This window comes from Schistocerca piceifrons, chromosome 1 (assembly GCF_021461385.2).
Source record: "Schistocerca piceifrons isolate TAMUIC-IGC-003096 chromosome 1, iqSchPice1.1, whole genome shotgun sequence".
Taxonomy (NCBI): Eukaryota; Metazoa; Arthropoda; class Insecta; order Orthoptera; family Acrididae; genus Schistocerca; species Schistocerca piceifrons.
The window spans coordinates 18,523,903-18,540,712 of NC_060138.1; the positions used below are offsets into that span (position 1 = coordinate 18,523,903).

At 39.6% G+C, this 16,810-nt stretch overlaps 1 protein-coding gene across 3 annotated transcripts in view; it reads left to right on the forward strand.

The window, feature by feature from the left end:
* Positions 1 to 16,810, forward strand: part of LOC124790607 (serine/threonine-protein phosphatase 2A 56 kDa regulatory subunit gamma isoform) — a 322,070-nt gene that overhangs the window by 286,418 nt on the left and 18,842 nt on the right. For all 3 annotated transcript variants that reach the window (XM_047257796.1, XM_047257797.1, XM_047257798.1), the window contains 3 exons: positions 2,960 to 3,079; positions 3,159 to 3,286; positions 12,649 to 12,750. In XM_047257796.1, the coding sequence (XP_047113752.1) occupies positions 2,960 to 3,079; positions 3,159 to 3,286; positions 12,649 to 12,750 (350 nt within the window). The remainder of the gene's footprint in view (positions 1 to 2,959; positions 3,080 to 3,158; positions 3,287 to 12,648; positions 12,751 to 16,810) is intronic.

The following is a 16,810-nucleotide window of genomic DNA, read 5'->3' on the forward strand; positions in this document are numbered from 1 at the left end:
TCCCTTAACCTCTCTAGTCCTTTTCTTCCAACCCCTCTTCCTTCCCCTTCAACTCTTCCACCAGAAGGAGCCACTGACTCCGAAAGCTCATAGAAGTTAAATACTGTGTGTGTGTGTGTGTGTGTGTGTGTGTGTGTGTGTGTGTGTGTGTGTGTGTGTGGTCCCCTGCTGACGCTTGGTGAGTACATTTTTTTATCTGTCCATTTTCATTATATTATCAATAATTGATTATTTTTATTGTTATATCCATAATGTCTGCTATTTACAGAAAATAAATGTTTGTCCTACAATCTCTGCTAACATAGATACCGAAACAATAACAAGAACTGTAATAGACTAGAAAACGTCATTATATAGAAGACTTCCTTTCACATATCCTTCAGTTGAACGTAACTTTGCTCTAGATTTCCCCATTGCAAAATGGAAACCTTTGCTAAAGATATTATAGTTAAGATAAACGCAACAAAATTCCAGAACTTGCCTGCAAATGAATTCCGTCCCTAGTATGTTAGTTTTTAGTGTAATGTATCACCCATGGCATTCTATAGTTTTTACTTGGGCGCATATGACCTCAGTTGTTTTTTGCGCCTTACAACGAAACAAACAAACAATCATCCATGGTCTAAGGTATTGGCAGTTTCATTTGAACAAGCCTTTATTTACTTCACTGCCACTTCCAGACAATCTATCTACTGATTTGCAATCAGAAACAATCTAATTGCAGCACGCTTGTGTGCAAGTTTCTATTCCAAAATGCAGTGTTCTTTGCAATAATATTTGCGATGGTGTAATCCCCCCCTCTGCGCGCGCGCACACACGCACACACACACACACACACACACACACACACACACACACACACACACACACACACACCTCCTTCAGAAAATAAAAACACATTCACACAAACAGGCACAACTCGTGCACGCATGCCCATTATCTCCAACCGCTCTGATAATCTTTCGATGGTACCATTCATTTTTGCAACTGCTCTTACAATTTCTTAACCATCTATGCCATAATTACAGTGTCATCAACAAACTGCAAAGTTTTTATTTTTTCCCCCTGAACCTTAATTTCCTTTCCAAGTTTCTCCTTTGTTTTTTGCACGGCTTCTCAGTGAAGAGATTAAATTACATAGATCCCCAAATAAAATTGCATACCTGGAAACAATAAATTGCAAACTGCATGTATTAATGTGGTGATTATTTCAACAGCATACTTCGCCATTTTACAGTAAATTATATTAAGATTGTGTCGTACTGCAAAAGTTGTATTTTGGAAGACCCATTCTCAGATTATCATTTCAAAAAATACTTTCAAGATCCCCCCCCCTTATGTTCATACATTGTGTCATAATTGTGAAATTTTGCAGTCAAAGTCCCCGTAGGACACATCGGTGTAAATGAAGGAACAGAATGCTGATTTGTAACAGATCTGGCCACTGCCGGTTGTTGTGGACATTGCAGAAGTAGCCAGCATTTTATTTTGTGTGAAACAGACAGTTTAAAAAAATTAATACAGTTGAATCTCACAAGTTAACACACAAATAAATGAGGTACTGGTGGAAGTAAAGCTGTGAGAACGGGACGTGAGTCATGCTTGGGTAGCTCAGATGGTAGAGCATTTGCCCACAAAAGGCAAAGGTCCCGGGTTCAAGTCTCGGTCCGGCACACGGTTTTAATCTGCCACGAAGGTTCATAATTAACATGTCCATCAACTGCTTTTATTAGATTTTACACTAAGACATATGAGAGTTTTGCATTTATCATCGCATTTATGAGCAGGAAAAGAATTTGTGAGAATTCCCTTGAGAGGCGTCTCATTCCACATAAGCTTCAGCTAACAGGTAGAACACTAGTCCTTATTTGCTTTCAGGATATGACTGAATGCTAATCAGTTTTTAGGACGTTCGCAACTAATCTTCCAAAGTAGTAGTATTTACCACTTTACAAAGTTCAAATGTTAGAAAAACACTTCGAAAATAAATTTGATGAAGACAGCTGGCCATGGCCCTAATGAAGAAAATGAGCTTAGATGTACCAATGAACTGATTTATGGGTTCCCTGAAAATTGAGTGCACTATGGAATTTGATTAGCAGTGGTCTGGTTTTGAGAGCCTTTAGGTTTAAAAATTTGATACATTATCTATTTGCTAACTAAGAAAAGCTGTTGAATTCTGTCAGGCAAAACTAGGAAAATTTGATTCAGGGAAGTCGGAAGCAGTATTTAGTAATGTAACAAGTGAAGAAGCATGGCTATACAAATTTGAACCCAAAAGAAAATGGTTGTCATATGTTTGGTTATAATCAAGAGTCCCACCCTGTAAAACTAAATGACCAACAAGCGTCTTGAAAAAGATGAGGTGCATCTTCGCCATGATGAACATTGTTACGTATGATGCCAAAAGTAAAAAGAACTCCACCTCCAGTGCAGGCAGGGTGACTTTATCTGAAAAATGGGTGATACCCACATTAAGTGCATTTATCTAGAACTATAAAATTGTCTTTTTAAACAACTGCAAGAACTCCATGTAGTCTGTTCAAACTGTAAGACCATATGTGAAGCTGCAACCACCAGAGTCGGACAGACAGTCACTACATATTATTTCTACTTATAATGTTAAAATTAGGTTTGCTGAGTTATTTGAGATTGTAACTGCTTTCTGAGTTGCTATAGCCTCTAATGGTCATCTCCAGCATTGGAGCAAAATGCTAGACAGAGAAATGTGCCTCAGACCACAGCCTACTGCCAGCAAAACAAAAAAACTCTCAAAAATTCAAATACCAACTGTCAAGGTCTTCGTTGTGTTGTGTCTTTACATTGACTGTAACAAAGTAGTTTCTTATCAGTTCTTAGTAAGTAGCAATAGTTGCCAATATCGCTTATCAACGATGATAATAAATAGTGTACTTACAGTGTCTTGAACATGAATTAATGTCTGTTGTTTATCTTACAGGTAATGTACCTGAATGAATTGGAAGAAATTCTGGATGTTATTGAACCAGCAGAATTTCAGAAAGTGATGGATCCATTATTTCGTCAACTAGCTAAATGTGTTTCCAGCCCACATTTCCAGGTACTGTGAAATTAGCATATGCTGCTTACGCCTTGTAGATACAATTCTGGCATTGATACATTGAAATTGTTCCATTTAGGTGGCAGAACGGGCCCTTTATTACTGGAACAACGAATACATTATGTCTTTGATAAATGACAATGCTGCTGTTATACTTCCAATCATGTTTCCTTCTCTGTATCGCAATTCAAAATCTCACTGGAACAAGTAAGTAATTCAAACTTATGTGTACATAGAAATATTAGTACACTGGCAATTGCTTACTACTTGACATTTTCGAAACTTCAATTGTATGCTGTTCATCAAAATGGAAGCTGAAATTGAGTGTGACAATAGTCGTATGACAGAACGGCCATGTTTTATAGCTGCTAGAGCTGGAATTGGTGTGACAAGAAACAAAGAAATAGGCATGGTGGAGGCTAGTGATTCTGAAACTTAACGAGTGCAAAATACATATAAGATGCATCAGCTGTTTTGTATAACATGTTTGTCAATTATAATTACTTTGTTACTTTAATCTTTATATTGTAGTAGCCATTGATTTGATCAATCCACAGGGTGGGGGGGAGACAGATTCAGGAAAAAAGTTACTACAAATATTTTAACCAGTGAACATACGTACCGTTAATTGTCAAATCATAGTGCTGGGTGCAAGTGTAGACTTTTGTGGCTACCGCCATCTTCAACACTTCTGGGTGTGTTTGTGCCATTGTGTTGTTCACCGTTCCAATGCACATTGGTAGTTGATTTCAACAGTGGCTGAAATTTCGATATTATAAACCACATGAGAGTGCAGTCTCGTACTCTGGAAAGTTTTATTGAGAATCTGGAAACGATAGATAATCCAGGTAGGAATGTAAACAATATTATGAAAAAATAGTTTGCTACTCACCATATAGTGGAAATTCTGAGTTGCAGATAGGCACAAGAAAAGACTGTCAGAAAATAAGCTTTCGCCAACATAGAAGGAGCACTCGCGCACGCACACACACACACACACACACACACACACACGACTACGGTCTCTGGTAGCTGAAGCCACACTATGAGCAGCAGCAGTGTGTGATGGGAGAGGCAACTGGGTGGGGGTAAGGAGCAGGCTGAGATGGGGAGGAGCGGGAAGGCAGGCTGGGGGTGGGGCATGCTGGAGTGCTGCTCGGGACCATGTGGAGACGAGATGGAGAGAGGGTAGGGGAGCTAGGTACGGGTGGGAGGTTGGCCGGAGAGCGGGGGAGAGGAGGGGTGGGCATAGTGGAAAAGGGCAAAAGTAAAAAATACTGGTGGAATCGGGGGCTATGCAGTGCTGGAATGGGAACAGGGAAGACACTAGATGGGTGAGGACAATGACTAACAAAGTTCGAGGCCAAGAGGGTTAGGGGAACGTAGGATATATTGCAGGGATAGTTCACACCTGTGCACAATTCAGAAAATCTGGTGTTCGTGGGAAGAATCCATATGGCACAGCCTGTGAAGCAGTCATTGAAATGAAGAATGTCATGCTTGGCAGCATGTTCAGCAACGGGATAGTCCACTTGTTTCTTGGCCGTAGGTTTCGGTGGCCATTCTTCATTGCCGTGCCCGTATACAGTGCAGCACAGTGGTTGCAGCTTAGTTTGTAGATCACTTGACTGGTTTCACAGATAGCCCTGCCATTGGTGGGATAGATGATGATGGTGACTGGACAGGATTAGGTGATGGTGGGAGGAGGATGGTGGGAGGAGGATGTATGGGACAGATCTTGCAGCTAGGTCATTACAGTGATATGACCCATGAGGTAAGGGGCTGGAAGGAGGGGATGTGTATTGATGGACAAGTATATTGTGTGGTTCAGTGGGAGGGGTGGGGTGGGAAAGATGGTGGGCAAGACATTTCTCATTTCAGGGCACGGCAAAAGATAGTCAAAACCATGTGGGGAGAATGTAATTCAGTTGGTCCAATCCTGTGTGGCACTGAATTACGAGGGAAATGCTCCTATGTGGTCGGATGATGAAATTTTGGGAAGTGGTGGGTGACTGGAAAGACAAGCCACGGGAGATTTGTTTTTGTGCAAGGTTGGGAGGATAATAATGGTCCGTAAAGGCCTCACCTCAGTACATTTTGAGAGGTACCACTCGCCACTGCAGATCCCACGATCATGGGTGGCTAGGCTGTATGGAAGGGACTTCTTGGTATGGAACAGGTGGCAGTAGGTTTGATATGAACATAGGTACTGATGTAGCCATCTTTGAGGTGAAGGTCAACATCTAGGTAGGTGGCTTGTTTGGTTAAGTAGCACCATCTGAAGTGAACAAGGGAGAAGCTGTTGAGGTTCTGCATATTGCAAAGATGTTACAATGAATCTGAACCAGGTGATCTCCCATCAAGCACTGCTGCTGTTGCCCATAGTGTGGCTTCAGCTGCCAGAGACTGCAGTCGTGTGTGTGATTTGTGCGTGCGTGGTGGTGGTGGTGGTGGTGGTGGTGTTGTGTGTGTGTGTGGGGGGGGGGGGGTCTATTTTGACAAAGACCACTTTGGCGAAAAGCTTATTTTGTGATAGTCTTTTTGTTGTGCATGTCTGCAACTCAGCATCTCCACTATATGGTGAGTAGCAACTCCCCTACCCTTTTCATAATATTGTTATTGAGAATTGTGTCAGTGCGAAAACTGTGACTGTTCTTTCAGTTGTAACAGGGCATGGACAAGTCTTGGTCTGAACAAACTAAACAGCAGCTTCTTGATTTATGCTAACAGTTTTGGTTATCCGTGTATGCTCTGGACACCAAATTGTCACATTCCAGATGTGTTCAGAACTCACCACTGTGTTCCTGAAACCACTCGATCACACTCCTGGCCTTGTGACATGGTGCATTATCTTGTTTAAAAACGCCACTGCTGTCAGGAAACATGATGGTCATATCGGGGTATACCTGATCTGCAACCAGTGTACGATCCTCGTCCTCCTAGACTGCCATGATGCCCTGCATGAGCTCCACTGGACCCAGAGGTGGCCTCGTGAACGTTGCCCAGGGCAAATTGGAGCCACCACCCAGCTTACTTCCATCCCACATCCCACAGTTCAGGTGTCAGGAGCTATTTCCCCGGAAGACGACGGATTTGCGTCCTCCCTTCGACAGTAGCAGTAATGCTTGAAAAGTGTGCATAGTTATCAAACTGAACGAGTACTATTGATGGAACGTGAGACGTGATCAGTGAGTAACAGAAATTTTTGTATTTCTTACAGAATCTTCATTTATTCATCATCAACTACTACTTTGTGCCCTTCAGAACAATCCCCCTCAGATTTAATACACTTGTGCAAGTTCTTTTTCCAGTCTTGGAAGCACTTCTGAAACTCACTTGTCATTTTGGTGAAAGGTTCTTCAATGATTCTGTTTTTATCAAACAGATGTCCTTTCATGGTTCTTTTCAGTGTCAGGGACAGAAAGAATTCACAAGGGCTGTTTCTGGTGCATACGGTGAGTGAGGCAACATAATGGTTTTGTTTTTTGCCAAAAAATGATGGACAAGCGTTGAGGTGTGTGCAGTAGCATTATCATGACGAAATTTCCATTTGTGTTTTTGCCACAGTAGTGGTTTTTTTGGCTTACTTCACACAAACGGTGCTTAACTTCCAGGATGTATTCCTTAATGACCATTTAATCGTAAGGCGGGAACTCGTGATGCTCTGTCCCACTGTAATTGAAGAAAATTGTCACAACTACCTCCTCATGTGATCGAACTATTTGAATTGGCTCTTCAGGCAGTTTCCATTTGTACAACTGGGCCTCGATTTCGATATCTTTCCTATAGATGCTTTGTCACATGTTATCATAATTATTTAAAAGCTCTGGATCTTTGTCGACTTAGAGTTATGTCTTCAGGACATTGTTTTTATTTGAAATTCAACAATTTCAGAACAAACTTTGCTGCTACACATTTCATACCCAAAATACCCCAAAAAATAATTGTTTGGCTTGGGTCAGAGGATATGCTAACATAAACACCCACCTCTCTGCTGTGATTCAGCGATTTTTCTGAAAGCTTTTCTTTACTTCTTCATAAGTAATGATGTGCTATGGAGCTCTGGGCAGTCGTCACCTTTACCATGTCCCATACCCTCTTTTAAATGTTATCACTTATAAACTCTTGTCCTGTAGTAAATTCACCAGAAGCCACAGTCAACATTTCGAATGCAGTGCTGCATTTTTCCATTTTTCAAGCAAAATTTAATGCAAGTCTTTGTATACTTCTTTTTTGAAAGTAAAAATTTGCCGTGCTCTTGAAAACACGTACAACCATTTCGGCTGTCAATAATAAACTAAATATTCAGAACAGCTGAAAATGTATACGTACTTCAGGAACGTGCGTACCAACAAGATAAAAAGTATTTGAAAATTGGCTGCATAAAGCCCGCAAAATTTTTAAAACTCCTGTTAGTTTTTGGTCACATCTCGTGTGCACATTAAAATTTCAACAACATTGATGCGATGTCCTTCGGAAAATGGAGTGATGATGCAATTTCCAAAGATTGACCTATTTACCAGATATTTACAAAAACAGGGAACAGCATATATCAGATCATTGGTGATGCTATCTCTCTTTCAGAACATCTGAAGTATCCATATTGTGGTAACAATTGAAGTTCTGATATCAGTTGTTTATGCATAATTAGGCTCAACAATTAATTGAATGTACTTTCAGTGTTTTACCTACTAAGTGGTGAATCTTTCATTGTACAAATCCTGGACTCAATATTTAGTGTGTGATGATCCGTATTATTTTCCGGTGTCACATGCAGCGCAATGAGAGCATATGAAGAATGCAAAACATACACCATCATAGTGGGATTTCTTTGCACAATATTTGTTTATTGTGGCTACTGACAAATACATTTTGCACTTCTTTTTACGCGTGAACCTCTCTGTGGGAATTTTTGTCACTACATTCTTTCTCACTGGAGTTCCTGAGTGACAGATTTCATTCTACTTTGATTACAGACAACTCTGCAATGTGATTTTCCACCCACCTTGGTTCTCAAAGTTGATCAACATACTATATGCAACAAACTGCCAGTATCTGACCTCTCTCTCTCTTCTCTCTCTCTGTGTGTGTGTGTGTGTGTGTGTGTGTGTGTGTGTGTGTGTGTGTGTGTGTGTGTGTGTGTTTTATCCCTTTATTGCCTTAGTTATGGTGTCACTCTAAACATATTCAGTCAGTGCTGAGCAGGTCATTTTGATCCTGCATCAAATATTTTCATATTTGACTTAAATGAGTACTTAATTTTAGTGTATGTTACCCCCCTACCTATGTGTAAGTTACGAAAAATATTTAATAAAATATTTAGTTCATTACTTAATAATTTTGACAATTATTTTACTAAATTATTGTTGTTCATGCTAACAAGCTCGTAAAATGTAGAAATTTGTAAATTGATTATTTGTAGAGCTTTCTAGACACATTTAGTATATGAGGTCTGTTCAAAAAATTCCAGTACATTCATACTTTTGCATCATTGGTATGTTGATGTGAAATGTGGTTGGCATTCCTGCACATGCCTGTGTTTAATGTGTAGCTGCTGGAAGTTTTAATGTTGTTTGTCAGTTAGTTATTGCTCAGGGTTGTATTGGGTAGAACGTTGTATCACACAGTACGCAAATTTAGAGATGGCAGAATAAGAGAAGCAATGTGTCTGCATTAAATACCGTGTGAAACTCAAGAAAACCTTCAAATACCTATGTCCAGTGATGCAGAAAGCCTATGGCTAGGAATGCTTAACCCATACTCAATGTTATGAATGGTTCACACAGTTTTAAAATGGCCAGATGGAAATTAAAGATGACCCTCATTCCGAACATCCTTAGACGTCTATCAAGAATGCTTGTGTCAGGACTGTCAATGAAACTTACTGTCAATCAAAGACTGACTATTCGAGAGGTTGCAGAAGAATATAACATTTCAATTGAATCATGTCATGAAATCCTGACACAGCATATTGGAATGCATCGTTTTGCCGCCAAGTTCGTTGCGCAGCTCAAGATTCAAGACCAGAAAGACCTTTTCCTCGCAGTGTGTAAAGAGCTTTTGGATCGTGCAAATGAGAATGAGATTTTCCTTAAGAGAATCACAACTGGTGAAAGGACATGGATCTATGGTTACGGTGTTGAGGCCCAGGTTCAGCCTTCACAGTGGATTGAGAAAGGGTGTCCAAGGCAAAACAGCTCATCAGGTCAGGTCAGGTCAGATGTCAGAGCCGTGCAGATAGTTTTCTTTGACTTTTAAGGATTAGTTCATCATCAATTCGTGCCACAGGGACAAACTGTTAATAGATTGTACTATTGGGATGTATTGCAATGCCTGCAAGAAAATGTGACACGGAAATGGCCTGAAATGTGGCAAGACACGGTTCTTGCATCTCGATAATGCTTTTGCACATTCATCCCTGTTGGTGTGTGACTATGGCACAAAAAACAAAATCAGTGTGCTGCCTCATCCTCCGTACTCTCCATACCTGGGGCCTGCGTACTTTTTTCGTTTCCAAAGTTGAAAACCACATTGAAAGTATGAAGATTTGTGACATAGACGAGATGTAAGAAAATTTGCAAATGACGTTTAACGCGATCCAGCGAAAGGCATACCGAGACTGCTTCCAGAAGTGAAAACTATGTTGGGAATGATGTATCAATTGCAAAAGAGAGTATTTCAAAGGAGACCATATACAATAAGTAAAAGATAAATGTAGGTGAATTTTTGGACAAAGTCCTATGATATTTTGAACAGACCTCATGTGCTCCATATACTCACGTGTGTTCTACACACAATTTTGTTGTACCTTTTACTCAAGTAATTGGAATCTGCTAGTGCACTTAGCATAGGTAATTTCTGTTTTATGTGCACATTTTATGCACAAAACTGCCTGGCTCTTTACACAGTTGTCATTGGTCTTGTTGCCTTTTCAGAGCCTGATTTGACATTTTTTCCATTTTCAAGATCATTTTGTTCTTCTGTCTTCTTCTTTATCTGTTCTTTCTTTGTCCTTTCCCCCTTTAATTCATTCGTCAGTTGAAGTATGAACTTCCCTTCCATTTCCTTGTTTGCTACTACTTTGTAAATATATTTACACTACCTTAAACGACTAGAAAAACCATGGCCTCATCAGATGAGTCCAGATTTCTGTTGGTAAGAGCTGATACTGAGGTTAGTGTGTGGCATGGACCCAACAAAGCCATGGTCCAAAGGTGTCATAAAGGCACTGTGCAAGCTGGTGATGGCTCCGTAATGCTGCAGGCTGTGTTTACATAGAATGGACTGAGTCCTGTGGTCCAACTGAACTGTCTGTGGGCTGGAAATGGTAATGTTTGGCTACTTGGAGACTGTTTGCAGCCATTCATGGACTTGCGTGTTCCCAAACAATGTGTCATGTCACAGTGCCACAATTGTTCATGATACGTTTGAAGAACATCCTGGACAATTTGAGTGAATGATTTGGCTGCCCAGTTCACTCAACATGAATCCCATCGATTGTTTATGGGACATAATCAGAGGTTCAGTTTGTGCACAATACCTGTGCTGGCAACACTTTCGCAATTATGGATAGCTAAGAGGCAGAATGGCTCAATATACTCTTTTGTTTTATGGGTGACTATGGAAGCAGAATGGCTCATTATTTCTGCAGGGGACTTCCAATGACTTCTCGCAACCATTCCTCGTCAAATTGCTGCACTATGCAGGGCACGAGATGGTCCAACACAATATTAGGAGGTATCGCGTGACTTTCGTCAGTTCAGTGTACTGCAGCCATGTCAAAGATGATGTAGAAGATACATGTCGGCCTCTCCTACGTGCAGTCTTTGTAGCATATTTACAGTTCATTAGATCAATGACATCCGTCCTTTATTTTGTTGCTTTATATAATGTTATGGTTTCAGATTTCTTCTTTCCTTCATTGATCATTGCTGCTTCAGAAACCAGTGTACTCAGAATAATACAGTCGTGGTGCAGTCTGTGTTGTAGGTCTGGTATGGGATAGTGGGGTTTTGTATTTCAGCATTTGACTTCTTTACCTCGTCATCGATTTCACAGTGGACCTTGTTCTTTGTGGCAACTAATGTTTTCTTTTCCCAGAGCTGTTTAGACATCTGAAGAGACATGAATAAGTTGTTTATTGTCATGTTTGTCCCTTGATTTAGAAATTGCTCCACGAGATGCAGGAAAGTTACATTGAGTGGTTGCTTTTCTCTATATGCATCCTGTTTTCTGAGGCATGGGAAAGCTACGTTAGCAGCAGTCCAGAATTTGGAACCGTGTTTGTCAGTTTTATAGGCCATTTGAAAGTAAGTTTGTAGTGTTTTGCTTGGTAATATTTTCTACAGTCCAGTAAGAATGACTAGTGTTTTCCATGAACTTTCCTCTAATTTCAGATTCAAGAGTGACTTTGTTGACTGGCAGGCATTCAGCTTAGATTGATTTTTCATCAGAAATAGAAAAATCTGAGAAACTTCGGAAACTTCACTCTTCGCATAACATTGTTGATGAAAATGGCCCCAAGAACGTGGCCAAAGGCCATCTGCAGAAACATCGTTTGTGCAAATGACAATACGAATGTATCTGAAGACTATCAACTTTTTAATTCCTGGAGTGAGACAGTCCAATCATTGATTTTAGGACTTTCTGAGCATTTGGTAAATTGTCTGTCTCCCACTTGGTTCCATCCCGTGCAAGCATTTTTGTAGAGGCATTCAACTGGGTATGCTGTGATGATTGAAGAGGTGAGAATTGACATCAATTAGTATCTGAATCCTCCTCCACTGATCTCTCCTTATTCACAGTGTCTTTATCTTCACTTGTCTCTGTTAAAAGATCCTCATCTTCACCTGTGAAGTCAGTTTCCAGTTCAGCTTCATAATTCTCTTGGAGACATAACATTTCTTTATCAGAGAGTTCATGCTGGTGAGATAGGTTTGAATACATCTTTCATGGACAAAGAATATTTCCTGAATAACACAATATAAACTGTGACAGATTCGAATGTGCATTTACCGAGATGTAACAGTGAGCAGCAGCATCTCTGCAGGATTGCAGATTGCTGCCTCTTCATTGTGGGATTATTCGTATATGTTAAAAGAGAAATTAGGACACTGTCAGATTGAGCCCTCCAGGGTAGATGGAATGAAATGGTCAAGAAAGTGTAAGTTTTTGTATATCCTAATATACCATTGTAAAGAGGAGAAAAATTGGGAAAAGTAATATGATTTCTTGTATGAAGTGAAAAAAGGGGAAAAAAAATTGGTTGAAGGAAAAAGTATGCCAGATTTTTTGACCCTTTCTGCCATTCTAGTGTTAAAACATTAATACAGATGTATGCTAATCTTAAAGGTAACATATTGTACAACTAATTTCTTGATTTGTGTATGTACATAGGTTTCCTGTTAACTTGTAGACTTTTTATTGGGACAAATTCTAAAATATTGGAAAGCCATGAGTTAATAATTCATACATACAATCTGGATGAGCTGAGGTTTCGGAAAGTTTGAATGTAATGAAAAATAAACATATACAACAGTTGTATTAATTTGGTAATTTATGTTATTTAGGACAATACATGGATTAATATATAATGCTCTGAAGCTGTTCATGGAGATCAATCAGAAACTTTTCGATGAGTGTACACAGCAGTTCAAACAGGAAAGACTTAAGTAAGTATATTTCACTTATTTACAGCAATATTTAATCCCAGTCTGTGTTCAAAAAAAGTGCCACACTATTGATTTTGGCGTTCTACATTTTGTAATCTAATTATGACTTAATAAAAAGGTACTTGCTCCATACATAGATTAGCTTAAAAATTTGACAGAACATACCTTTTTAAGATATATTCTTATGTAATAAAGTCAGTGACATCATCACGAGAGATAAGACAAAATTAACATAGGCATTATAGAATAGAAGTAATAATATATGAAAATATTTTTGTAGTTTTGTTTTCACTGTCGACAACGTCACAATATTTTAGACGGGTGTGTTTTGTCACATTTTTAAGCTCATGTATTCTATGTGTATGGAATTAGTACCTTTTACTTTGTCATAATTATAGTTTACAAGATGCAATTTGTCCATTAGTTGTGTTTTGTTCCCCTTTTCCTGCAGATCTGAAGACTGTCAATACAGACCAAAATTGATAGTACGATGACAATTTTTGGGAACACAGGCTGGAATTAAAGAAACAAAATCTGTTCTTCCTGGATCATAGCTTGTAAACCTGTCTGTTACCATGGTAATGAGCTGTCTTTGGGTTGTAAGGAGGGAGCCTGCCAGAAAGGAAATTGAGCTTTCAACAATGGTACTAATCATTAGTGGCTGATGTGAAGGTGATTTATTTATAAATCTGTACTTCAATTTTATTTATAACAAGTTCTTTTTCCTGCGTATATGTGGTGTCTAGGAGCATTTAAAATTTTTGATTGGTCACTTGCTCTGTAGGTAATTTACAAGTGAAAAGTAGGGTAAATAAAAACAAACTACAAAGGGTAAATAAAAACAAACTACAACAGAAAATGTGTACAGATAATAACTGTGTAACTGGTCTTGCAGAGGGCGTTGAAATTGTGCATATTCTGCATTTTTTGTGCTTATATAATTGCAGTGAGAAGTCACTCTGCAGTTGTGTTAAGCTTCTTTATGTGAAACTTTTTGCAGCTGAATGTGTGGCCATTATGTTGTCTGTGATGTCTGTTTAACGTCTGGTGTATAAACTTCATAAAAAAATAATTTTGCAGTGCCTGCATGCCAGTGAACATCGTGGGTTTACATGAGTGAAGAAGGGAATGAAAAAATAAAGCACTTTGTTTGAAAGTACACATCTGTGAAATAAAATTCTGCTGCCAGGTAACATTCAACAACACATCACCCTAACCGCACGACCTGTAACATGCTCAGGTCATCCTTGGCAAGCTGTCCACTATACTGTAGAGACGTTAGGTCGACTACAGTTCGAGGAAGATTCACGCGACGGCACTGTGCGAGGTTCACGTGTTCTCCGAGCGTGCTCGGTCGGGTCCACGGCAAATACCGCTAGCCCACATGCTCGGCACATTCGTGGGTACGACTGGGCACCTCTACACCTGTCCTTGACAATTAGGGACCAGACATTCCCTGCACTCAATGAAGAGAACCTGACACCGTTGATCTGAGTTTCGTTCCGGGTGCTCCCTTGTGGAAAGTCTTCGCACACCTCAATGCTGCTGTTCGTAACGGATGCCTAGAAGCCAAATTGAGGGTGTGGAGGCAGTTGTGTACTGTCTGGGTTGACACAACTCTCCCAGTTGTGTCTGAAAAGGCAGCACACAGTTCTGTGGTGGTAGTTACAGACAACGTGTGAGCTGTAAGTTGTCTGTATGGTTTATCAGATAGTGTTGTTGACTAAGGGTGACTACTGTCAGACATATGTGCAGTGTTTTCCTGTCTCCTAGTAGAGCCAGTCAATGTGAAGTCAACCAGTGGTGTGGTTCTTGACATCTCCGATTTTGATAATTTTTTCTACACTTATAGGTATTTGCATCCTCAGCTTATGGTCTCTCAGTAGCATTCTCGCTTCCAGAGTAAGGGGCCCCGGGTATGATTCCTGGTGGGGTCAGGGATTTTTCACCTGCCCCGAGATGACTGTGTGTTGTTGTTGTCATCTTATTACAGTCGGAGGAAGGCAACGGCAAACCACCTCCATTAGGACCTTTCCTAGTATGCGGGGGGCAGGTCTCCCACATCATTCACCTATGCTCTGTCAAGAAGCATGGGACTTACCACCACCCCCATCCCTGATTTTTTTTTTTTTTTTTTTAATCACCATGTCTCAAAATCTATTTGGCCTAAAGACTTAAAATTTGTTACTTGCATATTATTTGTTAATGAGTGCACTAGATTCTATGATGTTGTTCCAGGGGGAACATATTAAATCATTTTTCTTCAATGACAATAAATTTATTGTTTTAAAATTATACACTTAAATTTAAATTTTCATTTGGCTTTTCCATGTTAACTGTAGAGATATTTTAAAATGCACCATGACAACACATGTTCAGAAAAGACTATGAATAATTCAGCTTCATTTTACAGATCCATTTATGTTAATCAATATTATTAATTAAGCAATGTTGTACGCTTGCTGTTATTTAACAGTGTGTTATCTGAATGCCTTGCAAAGTGAAATTTTTTACTCTTCTTCAAGAAGAAAGGTGTTACGGTGGTCCACTAACAGTCTCACTAGAGTCTAAAATTACGTGTTACTCTTTTCTTTTAAATGATGTAACATAATTCTTCCAAGCCGTAATGATAGTCTATATGGTCTTCCATGGGCAGTTGAGGGATTTAATTTACAAAATGTGAAGTTCCTTTCTTACGGTCAATTTATCTGGTCGTCTTCGTTATGAAAAAGGAAGACCTGATACGAAATAACATGTAAATTAAAGATTTAATTTCCCAGTAAGACATGTCGGGGTATGACAAGTATGTGTGCCTTTCAACATGATACTGGGCAATTAAGCATTTTATATCACGACATTGGAAATTTTCTGTCACTTAATCCCCTGAGCTCATGTGCTTAGTTATGCACGCATATAGAATGCTGGTCGTAATTACTGTCAATGGAAGCGAATTAATCCCCCACCTCTCTCTCTCTCTCTCTCTCTCTCTTTCCTGTATGTACAACAACTATTATAAGTTAAGTTATATAAAATGGAAAATGCATACTATCCCTAGCATTATTTATGTTAATTGTTACACGGCACAGTTTGTTCCATTCAGAATAACATACTACTTCTTTTCTCTTCCCCCCCCCCCCCCCCCCCAAAAGAAAAAAAGAAATGTGATTTTGAAATTTTCAAAATTCTAAAAAGTTTTGGTTTGGGAAAATTTAGCATTTTAATGAATTTTGTCAAGTAGCACATCTTTTTAAAGCCTGTAGTAAACTGAATAAAATTGTATAAATTCCATATCTGCACGTCAAGTACTTTTTGAGATATGGCCATGTTAAAGTTTTGAAATGTGACAAAAATGACACAATTTCTGGAACTTTAAAGATTAGTAATCACAAACACAGTGTAAAAATAAAGTAAGTTTGGATCCTATCTTCTTTTGATAGGTAGAATAAAATGACAGATTACAAAGTTATAAACCATCAAGGTTCAAATTTATGTTTTTAATTGGTTGTTTCACATGGAATGACCCAGTAGTCGTAGTGTGGGATACACCGATTTGCTGTTTACTTCCTGTGCTGACTGCCCTTCATCCGGAAAGTGAGAAAAGCAACATTAAGTGTATACGCAACGTTCTGTTTGGAGATAACCCTCCAAGCCGTGTCAGCAAATTGAAGGCACTATACGTAAGGAGCAGTGTCCTGTTCTTGACAGGAGACTTACACTTACTGACATTGGTACGTATTTCACTATACCACCGCTTAGGTTCTGCCAGTACTGTCGCTCGGTCTGGCATGAGAGATTGTTTTGTTCAGAGTGGATGAGGGAGGCAAGAGTGGGAGGGACGGACGGATAGACGAAGGAAACGGTGGCCGACAGCCGGAAGGTAGCAAGTATATGGGGTAGGAATTAAGCAGAAGCAGGCTTGCCCTGGCGCAGACATGAGGAGTTGAGTATGGTGCAACGGTGGATGTGTGGGTTTGTGGGCTGCGAGCAGGAGATAGAATACAGGAACAGGGAGACTGCAAAGATGACAGTGTGAGTGCAGAATGAGCGAAGAGGCACGCAT